General features: G+C 47.7%; 1 protein-coding gene and 1 long non-coding RNA gene across 4 annotated transcripts in view; both read left to right on the top strand.

Annotated features, from left to right (window-relative positions):
• The window catches only part of LOC308478183, a 118,047-nt gene extending 105,349 nt beyond the window's left edge, over positions 1-12,698 (top strand). The window contains exon 2 of the long non-coding RNA XR_013986890.1: positions 8,987-12,698. This is a non-coding gene — a long non-coding RNA (uncharacterized lncRNA). The remainder of the gene's footprint in view (positions 1-8,986) is intronic.
• CCDC50 (coiled-coil domain containing 50) overlaps positions 1-12,698 on the top strand; it is a 49,137-nt gene extending 36,439 nt beyond the window's left edge. For 2 of the 3 annotated variants that reach the window (XM_081007505.1, XM_081007507.1), the window contains 4 exons: positions 1,498-1,602; positions 2,414-2,493; positions 4,331-4,431; positions 5,437-12,698. In XM_081007505.1, the coding sequence (XP_080863631.1) occupies positions 1,498-1,602; positions 2,414-2,493; positions 4,331-4,431; positions 5,437-5,456 (306 nt within the window). In that variant the 3' untranslated portion in view covers positions 5,457-12,698. The remainder of the gene's footprint in view (positions 1-1,497; positions 1,603-2,413; positions 2,494-4,330; positions 4,432-5,436) is intronic. The other variant, XM_081007506.1, reaches the window with a different exon arrangement.
• Positions 12,699-12,934: the final 236 nt, after the last annotated feature.

Below are 12,934 nucleotides of genomic sequence, written 5' to 3'. Positions count from 1 at the left end.
ACCCCCTGGACCAGAGCACGCCAGGCACTCCTGTCTTCCACTGCCTCCTGCAGTTTGGTCAAACTCATGTTGGTAGCTTCAAGAACACTGTCCCACCATCTCATCCTCTGTCGTCCCCTTCTCCTTGTGCCCTCCATCTTTCCCAACATCAGGGTCTTTCCCAGGGAGTCTTCTCTTCTCCTGAGGTGGCCAAAGTATTGGAGTCTGAGCTTCAGGATCTGTCCTTCCAGGGAGCACTCAGGGCTGATTTCCTTCAGAATGGAGAGGTTGGATCTTCTTGCAGTCCATGGGACTCTCAAGAGTCTCCTCCAGCACCATAGTTCAAAAGCATCAATTCTTCGGCGATCAGCCTTCTTTATGGTCCAGCTCTCGCTTCCATACATCACTACTGGGAAAACAATGGCTTTTACTATATGGACCTTTGTTGGCAAGGTGATGTCTCTGCTTTTTAAGATGCTGTCTAGGTTTGTCATTGCTTTTCTCCCAAGAAGCAGGCATCTCTTAATTTCGTGACTGCTGTCACCATCTGCAGTGCTCATGGAGCCCAAGAAAGTAAAATCTCTCACTGCCTCCATTTCTTCCCCTTCTATTTGCCAGGAGGTGATGGGACCAGTGGCCATGATCTTTGTTTTTTTGATGTTGAGCTTCAAACCATATTTTGCACTCTCCTCTTTCACCCTCATTAAAAGGTTCCTTAATTCCGCCTCACTTTCTGCCATCAAGGTTGTGTCATCTGCATATTATTAGGTTTTTTTAACATATCATTTTCAACAGTAATTAAACTTTTACATCTTATTCAAATTTTCGACTTCCATCAATCCTGTTTGAAAATTTCCCAATCTAATCTCTCAATATGCATTTCTTATCTTCCCTATTACATTTCAAACTCATAACTATCTCTTATCTTTTTCTACTTGGTAACACTTCGTATATTTCTCCTTACAAAACTTCTTGTAGTCCTACTAGTGTAATTTGTTGATTACAGTTGCTCTTCAAATAGTTCATATGTTTCTTCCAATCTTCTGTAAATCTCTGGTCCCGCAGGTTTCGAATCCTTCCTGTCATTTCGTCCATTTCTGCGTAGTCCATTAATTTCGTCTGCCATTCTTCTTTTGTCGGAATTTCTTCTTGTTTCCATTTCTGGGCTAACAATACTCTTGCCGCAGTTGTTGCATATAAAAACAATTTAACATCTTGCCTATTAATGTCCTGACCTATAATACCAAGTAAAACTGCTTCTGGTATTTGAAAAAAAGGAATATTTCAACATCTTTGTCATCTCATTATATATCATTTCCCAGGAGTTCTTTACTTTTTTTACATTCCCACCACATATGATAAAATGTTCCTTTTTTTCCCTTTACATTTCCAACATTTATTATTTGTCTTATATATTTTAGCTAATTTCACTGGTGTAATATACCATCTATACATCATTTTCATCATATTCTCTTTCAAAGCATCCTTGTAACGTTCTTATCCTGCTGTTTCTGCTAGAAAATAGCTCGCCTGTTGCTGGCGGAGGAGAAGAAGGCTTACAAGAAAGCCAAAGAACGGGGAAAGTCTTCTCTGGAGAAGAAGAAGCAGGACCCAGACTGGAAGGTGGGTGATGCGTCTGGAGTTGACTTTGTCTCTCTTTGCCGGGCGGAGCTCTCCTACGATGATTGATTTAATCTGCCCAGGGCAACCCAAAGCGACTTACAACTAAACCAATAGACAGCAAACCTGCACAGGTACATTAAAACCAAGAGGAAAGAGAAATCTATTAAAAGCATCCCCAAGGCCAAAGGAATTACAGTAGTACCTTGGTTCTCAAACTTAATCCGTTCCGGAAGTCCGTTCCAAAACCAAAGCGTTCCAAAACCAAGGTCTCTTTCCCATAGAAAGTAATGCAAAACAGGTTAATCCGTCCCAGAGTTTTAAAAACAACCCCCAAAACAGCAATTGAACATGAGTTTTACTATCTAACAAGACCATTGATCCATAAAATGAAATCAGTAAACAATGTACTGCAGTCACACAATCAATCAGTCGCTGAACTGGGTTCCACACAGTCGCAAAAACAAAACAAAAAGAGCTGCAAAAAACGCAAAATAAATAGCAAAAACAGACAGACCTCAGCGTAACACTCAAATCGGAAGCGTAACACTCAAAACGGAGCATGTTCAGCTTCCGAAAAAAGTTCGCAAACTGGAACACTGACTTCCGGGGTTGCAGTGTTTGGGTTCCAAGGTGTTTGAGAACCAAGGTGCCACTGCAGTCTGATCCTCTTTTAAAGGCTTCCCAGTTGGTGGCCCTTGCTGGCTCCTGGGGCAGGGAGTTCCACAGGTTAACTCTGCGCCGCGTGACGGAGGACTTTATTTTGCCGTGTTCCGGTCTGAGCTGACTGCCTTCCTCTCCCTCCTCTCCCCAGCACGACTCACACGAATCGGTGCGCCCGAGGTCAAGGGAAGGTCACGAAGGTCACCGGTCCAGAAGCGACAAGCCAACGAGGTGAGAGGGATCCCCGATCCGTGATCCAGGAGTGCAGGTGGGGAAGCCTCATCTGGTCAAATGGCCTCGGCTGGCGGTGTGATGCCAGGATGCATTTTTTGGTTTGTGTCTCCTTCATCTCCATATCTTTAAGGCATGCTTCCTCAACCTCGGCCCTCCAGATGTTTGGGACTACAACTCCCATCATCCCTAGCTAACAGGACCAGTGGTCAGGGATGATGGGAAATGTAGTCCCCAGACACCTGGAGGGCCAAGTTTGGCCATGCCTGCTTTAAGGGGTTGGACTTTGCAGTTTTGTGATTCAGTTATCTATCTCCCTGCACATAGAAAACTAGTAGTAATAATAATAATAATAATAATAATAATAATAATAATAATAATAATTTATTATTTATACCCCGCCCATTTGGCTGAGTTTCCCCAGCCACTCTAGGCGGCTTCCAATCAAGTGTTAAAAACAATACAGCATTAAATACTAAAAACTTCCCTAAACAGGGCTGCCTTCAGATGTCTTTTAAAAAGAAAATAGCTGCTTATTTCCTTCACATCTGAAGGGAGGGTGTTCCACAGGGCGGGCCCCACTACCGAGAAGGCCCTCTGTCTGGTTCCCTGTAACCTCACTTCTGGCAGAGGGATCTGCCAGAAGGCCCTTGGCGCTGAACCTCAGTGTCCAGGCTGAACGATGGAGGTGGAGACGCTCCTTCAGGTATACAGGACTGAGGCCGTTTATGGCTTTAAAGGTCAGCAGCAACACTTTGAATTGTGCTCAGAAACATACTGGGAGCCAATGTAGGTCTCTCAGGACCGGTGTTATGTAGTCTCGGCGGCCGCTCCCAGTCACCAGTCTAGCTGCCGCATTCTGGATTAGTTGTAGTTTCCGGGTCACCTTCCAAGGTAGCCCCACATAGAGCGCATTGCAGTAATCCAAGCGAGAGATAACTAGAGCATGCACCACTCTGGCGAGACAGTCTGCGGGCAGGTAGGGTCTTAGCCTGCGTACCAGATGGAGCTGGTAGACAGCTGCCCTGGACACAGAATTGACCTGCGCCTCCATGGAAAACTGTGAGTCCAAAATGACTCCCAGGCTGCGCACCTGGTCCTTCAGGGGCACAGTTACCCCATTCAGGACCAGGGAGTCCTCCACACCAACCCGCCCCCTGTCCCCCAAAAACAGTACTTCTGTCTTGTCAGGATTCAACCTCAATCCATTAGCTGCCATCCATCCTCCAACCGCCTCCAGACACTCACACAGGACCTTCACCGCCTTCGTTGGTTCTGATTTAAAAGTATGTTGGGTAGAAGGGAATCACCTTCCCCCTGGCACCTAGCTTTCTAAGTGCAGAGAGGAAGGTTGAGCCAGAGGAGATTCTACCTGCAGCGCACGTCACGTGGCGGGTAGCTCACCTCAGCAAAAACTTTCCCTGCTTCCCTCTCAAGCTATGCAACCAGATCGCCAGCCCTTCGGCTCACAATATTGTGTCGTGCGCAACTGCTGGCGCTTCGTTGGCATCATGTGAACGTTTCACAGATGGAGGGACTGAGGCTGAAGTTGATTTTTAACAGACGGAGGCTCAGTCCTGTTTGTTTCGTAAAATTTACACGCTGCTCGATTGTAAAGGGCGGGGGAGCAGAGACCCTCCAAGCAGTTTGCAGAGAGAATAAATCAGTAAGATGACCCGCAAAAAACAAGTATTTAAAACACTAAAAAAGTGATTGGGAGGGGGAGAACCAGCTGTAAGTGGACCCTTTGGGGGGAAGGCTTTGCAGCGTCAACCTTTTGGGAACAGGCTGGCCGACAGATCCTTTTTCCAAACCGTTTCCCTGCTCTCTTTGCCAGGCCTCCTCCTCCGCCCTCTGAGGATCTGGACCACCTTTGTAACCTTACAAGCCAGCAGAACTTGGCGCATCAAACGCCCAGACCAGAGCCTTCTCATAAAGGTGAGGGGGGCAACGCCCCCACCCACTCGGGGGAATAGTGGCACTCCTTTTCGGTCTCCAACTTGCTTATTTTCGGGGTGCTGTTGGCCCATCTAGATTGAACATCTGATACCCTTTCAAAGGTGTTGTGGGGAGGGGAGGCTTACTATAATATAATTTCCAACATGTATACAAAAATTATATACAAATTGTATACACCTAGAAAGAAAATGAAACAAAAAACAGAAACAAATTCCCCCCAATCATATTCATACCAACACACTAGACTTCCTGTTTTTACCGTTGTATATTCCTTTTTTACAAATGAATGTACTCTTATTATTGTATATTTCTTTACATATTACCTAATGCATTCCTATATCAATATGTGCTCTTAGTCTTATTTCTCAACTCAGTCTCACTCCAACGTCAATCAAATGCTAGCATAGATAGCGAACCTTTACTGTATTTTTGAACATATGTTTTATATCTATCCCACTTTTCCATAAATTTTTATTTTGAATTGCCTCTCAGGGTATTTGTTAACTGCGCCCTTTCAGCAAATTCTTGTAGCTGCAAGCTGCAAAATTTAAATTTGAAGTGTTGGCCTCTCGAGAAAGCCTCTGCCACGGGCCATCTCACCCGCAAGCAGGAAAGGGAAATGAGATTCGAGAGCTCTGCAGTCTTTTAAACAGGAAGGACTGATTTAAACTTGCCGATACGCTTACCTAATTTATTTATAGAAATATTTATATACTGCTGTTTCATACAGATATCAAAGCAGTTTTAATACAAAGGTACAGAAGGGAATCCACGCAAAAAGTTAAAAATGGACCCCAGTTAATTTAGATGAAAGACGTTTTAAGAACTGCAACATGTTCCTGCGTTCTTTTTTAAAACATGTTGATATACGGCACTAAAATAATAGCATCTTTGTTTTCCACAAGAGCTGAAAGGTTTGTTGCTCTTCTCAAGACAGCGAGGGGACTGAAAGCAAGTTAATATTTCTCTTTCTTTCATTTGCAGGTTACCACTATAAGCAGTAGGACGAACGAGGCAATTTTTTTTTGCTGATACTGACTCTCTTCTGTAGCAAACTTTGCTGGAATCCTTCCTGGAGATCTCCTGGGTTCCTTCCAGCCTCCAAGGATCTCCCGGGGAATGGTCTCCTTCCTGAGCATCGTGACGTCCACAAACAGTGCCTCTTCTCCAGTTCGTTGAGTTTCTCCCTTGGCGATCTCCCTCCGGTCTCCTGGGCAGGGCAGTTAAATCTGGCTTTTGTGGGGCAGCTTTTTCACAGCCCACCTCTCCCGTCGCGCATTTTAGTTTTGGGATCACGTAGCACCATCTTCCGGCTGCCACTGCCCAGCGAGGATCTCGTGGGGCTGGGAAGAGGGCAGCCGAAACAAGCCCAGGGTCGTAGGGTCGAGAGGGATCCCCAAAGGTCATCCAGCCCAACCCGCTGCAATGCAGCAACCACAGCTTTAAAAAACCCCTGACGGAGGGCCGTCCAACCTCTGCTTAGAAACCTCCAGTGAAGGAAAGCCCACCGCCTTCATGATAAAGGGAACGGAGGAGACTCCCCAGCAAGGAAAAGTGATGGTGTTTGGGGCTGTTTCTTTTAATGGGGGAAAAGTGTGATGGAGATGTCCACGGCTTTGCGGAGACCGTGGGGACAGAGAGGTTTTCCCCCTCCCTCTCTGGTAATTCTAGAATCCAAACGCCTCTGACTGAAATTTGGGAGATTTCAGGGCAGACAAAGAGGAAGCAATTACAGTGGTACTTTGGTTCTTGAACTCCATCCGTTCCGGAAGTCCATTCAACTTCCAAAACCAAGGCATGGCTTCTGATTGGCCCCGGAAACAATGCCGACAGCCGAAACGGACATTCGGCTTCCAAAAAAATGTTTGCTAACTGGAACACTTACTTCTGGGTTTGCGAGGTTCGGGAGCCGATTTGTCCGCCAGCTAAGCCATTCGGGAACCAAGGTAGCGCTGTATTCACGCAGCACGAATTTAAAACAGAGCATCGGCTCTCCCAGTATCTAGCAGTGGCCACGAACTTAGATGGCTTTCAGAGAGGGGTCGACATAACGCAGGAGATGCTCTGAGTACCGTATTTTTCGCTCCATAAGACGCACTTTTTTCCTCCTGAAAGGTAAGGGGAAATGTGAGTGTGTCTTATGGAGCGAATGGCGCTGCGCACAGAGGGAGAACTGCGCAGTCCTTCAGCGACGCACCTGTCCTGGCTTCTGCCTTAGCCGTGCGCAGCCTCTTTGGGCACGGGGAGCCTTCATCCCGCTGCCCTGAAGAGGCTTGGTGCGGTTAACCCAGAAGCCAGAACAGCCACACGGTATCCCAGAAGCCAGATCCCTCTTGCTGTTCTGGCTTCTGGGATTCAGAATAATTTTTTCTTGTTTTCCTCCTCCAAAAACTAAGTGCGCCTTATGGTGCGGTGCGCCTTATGGAGCGAAAAATATGGTACCATTTGCTGGGAATTGCCGATTTGAAGAGGGCCAAAGCACTCCTGGCTGGCTTGCAGGCTACGCATAGATGTGCATCTGGCTGGCCAGTGTGAGAAGACGATGCTGGATTGGGGGGGGACCCCGTTGGCCTGATCCAGGGGAGATGCTCTTGCATCTTTTTTGCCTCCTGCAGTTCACAAGGCCGCCATTTGCCAACAAGATGTTCTCTGGCTCTTTCTCTCTCTCCTTCCCTCTTTAGCGCGAATGCAAACAGGAGACAAAGATGGTTAATTCCACCTTCTAGGTGGAAGCGTCACATGGATTTGAGAAGATGAGAAGGTGGTGTCGATGGTCTTTTTAAAAGCCGCACCATTGTGATATTTAAGGCAGCTTTACTCAGGCATAGCAAAAGTGCATTCTCCTGGTGTATAAATTCACCACATTCCCTCACCTTAACTTCACACATGCATAGAAACTTGAGTCATTTCAGGCTGGCTCCAGGCTGAGTTTTTCCTGCACAAATGTTCTTGACATATTCTGAATGAGATACAACTGCCAAACGTACTTCCGGCATTGCCCCGCTTCTTCTGAAACACCTAACAGGTTAGCTACTGGCCTTAGACTTACTTTCCTCTTAATTTACAGAAGTTTCAGCCTTTCAGGTTTCATTCGTATTTCTGAAACAATGAGGCCTAGGAACTTTAAAAAAGCACACTATAGCAGGCTGTTTTGAAGTGCCTTGGGCGGGGGGGGGGGATCCAGGTTGCCCACTTTGCCCTAAGATGCACCACATAGAAATAAATTTTAAAAAATCAAAAAATTGTCCAGTAGCACCTTAGAGACCAACTAAGTTTGTTCTGGGTGTAAGCTTTCGTATGCATGCACAGGAAAGCTTATACGCAGAACAAACTTAGTTGGTCTCTAAGGGGCTACTGGACAATATTTTGATTTTTTTTACTTTATTTTGACTGCGTCAGACCAACACGGCTACCTACCTGAACCATCTACACCCTGGAAAAAACCCCTAAAGGAATGGCTCTCCTCTCCTTCCCAGACTTGCGTCCCGGCCTAGATTTCACTGCCCTGCCCTCCCCTCCTGATCTTTTAGGTTTGTTTCCCCTTTTTGGTCAGAAAGTGTTAACTCTCCCTTGCAGCAAATCAACCGACACACACATTGGGACTTTCCGTTCTGTCCTCCATCTCCCACCGTGCCATGTCCAATGGTCTGGTTGTTGTTGTTTTTTAATATATGGTTTATTTTTATATGACATAGAATAGTCAATGGTTGGCTGGTTGATTTTTTTTTTTAACTGATGAAGCTGCCATTTCCCACTTCTCCCGTGTTGCTGCATCCCATCAAAACCTTGTATTTATTATCGCTCGGCGTTGAACGATGCTGTTTCAGGTGCCAAAAGCTTGCCTGTGTACACACACAACTGGGGTCTCTTCCTCCGTTGCTCAGTCTTGTCAGCCGCTCCCATGACGCATCTTTGGGGGGTCTTTTCTCCATTTCCCCTGCGGGGTGAGCAGAGGCCATGATTCTGCTGACGTTCAGCACAGGGAAAGGAAATTGAGAGATGCTTAAACCTCTGGGTGTCTCCCCCCTGGTTGGACATTGGGATCATGGCAGGGAGAAAGGGTCTTCCTCTTGCCCTCTGTCCCCAGATTACTTGCTGGTGCCTCCACCCCCCAAACATGCTGGGAAACTTTGGGGAGGTCCTGTCAAAGGCTAGGTTTGGGGGCCAAGACTTTCTTCTTAAGGGCACAGACATACACTGGGCTTTAAACGCATTAGGTTCTTGCAAGGGTGAGTGCAGACAATGGGGTCCTTCGTGCAGGAAATTTTTTTCCTGAGCAAGCCTCCTTGAATTTGGCACTGTTCCCTATCCTCTGCTCCTTTCCGTGCAGGTTTCCAGTCGGTTGCTCCAAAATGGTTTCCCCTGGCATGCAGGTGAAACTGGTTTGTCCAAAGGGATGCTCACCATCCAGCACAGGGGTTCCCCAGCCTTTGGGGCCACTGCCCCCTTTGTTCCATAAACTCATCCCCGGTGCCCTCAAACCCTATTCAAAAGCCTTATTCAGAATAATGCTTTGCACCACCCACTAAAGAAGGTAATTCAAGTTCAAAACAGTAACAATTGCACATTTATTAAGACGCGGGTGGCACTGTGGGTTAAACCACAGAGCCTAGGGCTTGCTGATCAGAAGGTTGGTGGTTCGAATCCCCGTGACAGGGTGAGCTCCCGTTGTTTGGACCCAGCTCCTGCCCACCTAGCAGTTCAAAAGCACGTCACAGTGCAAGTAGATAAATAGGTACTGCTCCGGTGGGAAGGTAAACGGCGTTTCCGTGCGCTGCTCTGGTTCGCCAGAAGCGGCTTAGTCCTGCTGCCCACATGACCCGGAAGCTGTACGCCGGGTCCCTGGGCCAGTAAAGCGAGATGAGCGCCGCAACCCCAGTCGGCCACGACAGGACCTAATGGTCAGGGGTCCTTTTACCTTTACCTTTTAACTCATATCTCCTCTCAAGTCTCCTCTTTTCCAGGCTAAACATACCCAGCTCCTTCAACCGCTCCTCATCAGGCTTAGTTTCCTTGATCATCTTGGTCTTCTGCCCACTTTCCAGCTTGTCAACATCCTCCTTAATTTGTGGTGCCCAGAATTGGACACAGCATTCCAGGTGTTTGCCTGACCAGGGCAGAATAGAGTGGGACTCTGACTTCCCTTGATCTGTGGGCACTAGACTTCTGCGGATGCAGCCTAGAAGAGAATTAGCTTTTTTTGCTGCTGGATCAGACGCCACGGTGGGCCGGAGTGTGTGCGCACGCACGCAAGCGCAAATGCTATTTCTGGCGCTCCTTCTGGCGCAGAGGAGGCGTGCGCAGCTTCCCGTTGGCTGCAGGAGTGGGCGGCGGGGGTCCCTGAGCGGGCAGTGGGGGTCCATGGGCCGCTTGTGGCCCATGGGCCTTAGGTTCCCGACCCCTGTCCTACCCACTCTTGGGAGGAAAGGCCTAGAAAGGAAGGTGCCCTTTGCAAAGGCTGCCCCCTTTGTAAATGCCATCCATGGGTCTTCCTGGGCACATCCCAGGTCTCATTGCCAAGGTGAGCTTCCCTGGCTGCAGCTTGCAACGAGAGCCGGCACCGCTAGGCCTGGGGTTCCCAGGGAGGCATGATTTGTAGCATTGGGGCGCTTAGCTGAGATTGTAGCACCTCTCCGCCCACCCCTCAGGGAACTTTGCACACAGCTGGAGAGCTGGACTGTTTTGTCTTGGGGTGTTGGTTCCTGATCTCCGTGGCTGATCCCCGTTCAAGATATGTGGAGCACAGTGGGAGGCATTATGGACACCTGAACCTCAGGAGCAGCTCCTGCTGCAAAGTGCTTCCTGGCCCACTTTGGTTGGAGGCAACCCCCACCTTGCGCACTTAAAAACACAAAGTTCCATGTCACACACACACACAAACCTGCCACTTACATTACTTCTGCCTGAAGACAAGAGTCCCCCCAGTTAGCAAGCAATACCGCTGCCTGTTCCCTCCCCAGCATTACATGTAGGGCGGCTTGCGGCTTTCCTCTTCTGCAGCTCCCGGGTGGAATCGACACACACATTAAAAACGCTGTGAAAATGCTTTGTTTTAAAAACGCATTGAATTTTGCCTAGCTCTCTGTTGCCACCTAGTGCCACATTTGTATATTGCACTTTACAACACCTTTGAAGCATTTTATTTGTAGCTGAGTCCCCGGACAGGGAGTTCTCCCTCGGTGCCTCCTTCCGCGTTTCCGTACTGTAGTACCTGTCCCCAAACTACCTTCTTTGGCAGAGGAATAACCAGCACCTGCTTCTCTTTAGCCGCCATTCTCCAATGTAGCATGTGGAGGTTTGGCTTTGGAGATTCACAGCTTGAGCCCACCCTGTCCCATTCCTTTCCAGGAGCTATAAGGTTTCTCGCCCCTAAAGTTGCTTCCACGCTGGGACTTTCTGGCCCGGCTGAGGCTTCCCTTTTCCCCCAGTCAGCTGGAAGAGAAATTCATAGAGTGACTTCTCAGTGCACTTAAAAGAACACTTTCTCTTCCCCTCAATTAACAGCCCTTTACTCTGCAAAGCTCTGACTACTTCACACAACGATTTAATTTGTTGCTTCCTGCTCCTTCAGGCAGGAAGGGTTTTATTACTGGTTTCCCCTTTGCACACTCTTCCAATGTCGGATGCCAGCAAACCAACCTTTTCAGGCTGCAACTGAGCAATCCCACAAAAAATTGAGTGTGCAAAGTCTTGGGGGGCTTTACCGCCAGGGTAGAACCAGCCTCTAGCATCAGCAGCTAGGCTTCTAAACGGCACACTTAACAAGACAGCCCCCTCTGCAATAATCTGGCTTGGCTTTGTTTTGCGGTTCAGCCTGTCCTTCTGCCCAGGTTGTATTGTCTGCTTTTGGCATCCTGGATTCTGAATGTAAAGGGGGGGGGGGACCAGCTCCTGCCCTCCTACATCTATTGCGCCTGTCTCTCTTTCCTACTAGATTTGTAAATTTATTGTTTTCTTTCGAAGCAGGGTTTGAGAAGTCAAATCGGAAATTTTCCTGGGACAGAGGAGGGCAAAATGGAATAATTTGGGAGGTTGTTTAATACACACTCTGACGGGATCTGGCGTTTTAGAAGGCTGTGCAAAACTGGGGAGTTCCTGTGCATCAGGTTTTTGAAGTGCTGATTAAAAGATCTAGATCTCTCCAACAGATTTTGCCAAGGCAGTGAGCTGTCTTCCCGATTCCCCCACAATTGCTGTGTTTTGCTTGGCAATGTAATGTGCGGCTGTACCTTTCGTTTTGAATTAAAATCTTGATACTTCGTAAATGTCCAAACCGATACTGCGCAGCACCTGTAACCCAGAGGCGTGCGTGTGCAAGACATCTGGATGTACAATGAGCCATTTTGCCTTTAAAAAATGTTATATATATATATAATTTTTTTTCCGGCTTGGGTGGGGGAGCCGCTGGAGAGACAATGGCTTGGTGCGTCTCTCTGCTCTCTGACCCAATGCCCACTGCTACAATTATTGCTCTTAAATGTAAAATCCGTTTGCAAAGTTGTGGGAAGGTGTGGTGAGTTTAGGCCAAAGGGAGAAGCACACACTGAAGTCGGTGGGGGTTGTTGCACTGTGTACAGAAACACCCCCACCCACCCCTAACGCACTTGGGTAGCTTAAGGTCAAGCACAAGGACTTTCTCAAGATTTTGCATGGTCCAAAGTTCATATGCGTGACGAAGAAACCAGCATGTGCCTAAAGCAACGGAGCCCGATAAACGGTTTTATGTTTGCCGCTGTACTTCCGATGCAGATTTCCATGGGCTTCCAGGGTTGTCTGAATGAAGCCTTTCCAGTTCAGCCAAGCACTACAGACCTTTGCTTTCTTCTCCATTTCTTTATGTTTTCTTTCTATTTTCAGTCGAAAACTGTTGTTCTCCATGGTTTGCTTTCTGTGCAAGGCCCTCGCAGACTCCTGGCCTTTGCTCTCCTCCTTTGCCATTGCACAGACGATGCATCGACGTTCTTCCAATCTGTTAGAAGTAGCAAAAACCAGCCTTTCCCAGCCTGGATGCCTTTCAGAAGTTTTGCACTACAGTTCCCGTCCGCCACTGCAGCCGCGCTGGGAGTTGCCGTCCAAAACATCTGGGAGCGCGTCAGGTTGGCGGAAGTTGTGCTGGACTTCATATCTTCACTGTTCTCTGCTGAGAGACTGGAAAGAGCACTGTAATGCTGGGGCAGGATTTGAGGCTGTGTTTTCCTTTGGAGATGGCAATGTTGGAATAAATAAAGGATTGGCATTTATCTACAGTGTGTGTGCATATGTTGTTGTCGCTCTGTCATTGGCAAGTGAGTCGCCGTGCATTTTCCACTCTTCAAGAACATGGGAAGGATGTGTGTGTGTGTGTGTGTGTATACACCGTATTTTTTGCTCTATAAGACTCACTTTTTCCCTCCTAAAAAGTAAGGGGAAATGTGTGTGCGTCTTATGGGGCGAATGCAGGCTGCACAGCTATCCCAGAAGCCAGAACAGCAAGAGGGATTGC

The sequence above is a fragment of the Podarcis pityusensis genome (assembly GCF_964106645.2).
Source record: "Podarcis pityusensis genome assembly, chromosome: 5".
Taxonomy (NCBI): Eukaryota; Metazoa; Chordata; class Lepidosauria; order Squamata; family Lacertidae; genus Podarcis; species Podarcis pityusensis.
The sequence above is the reverse complement of the archived record's forward strand: the minus strand, read 5'-3'. Positions and strand labels throughout refer to the sequence as shown.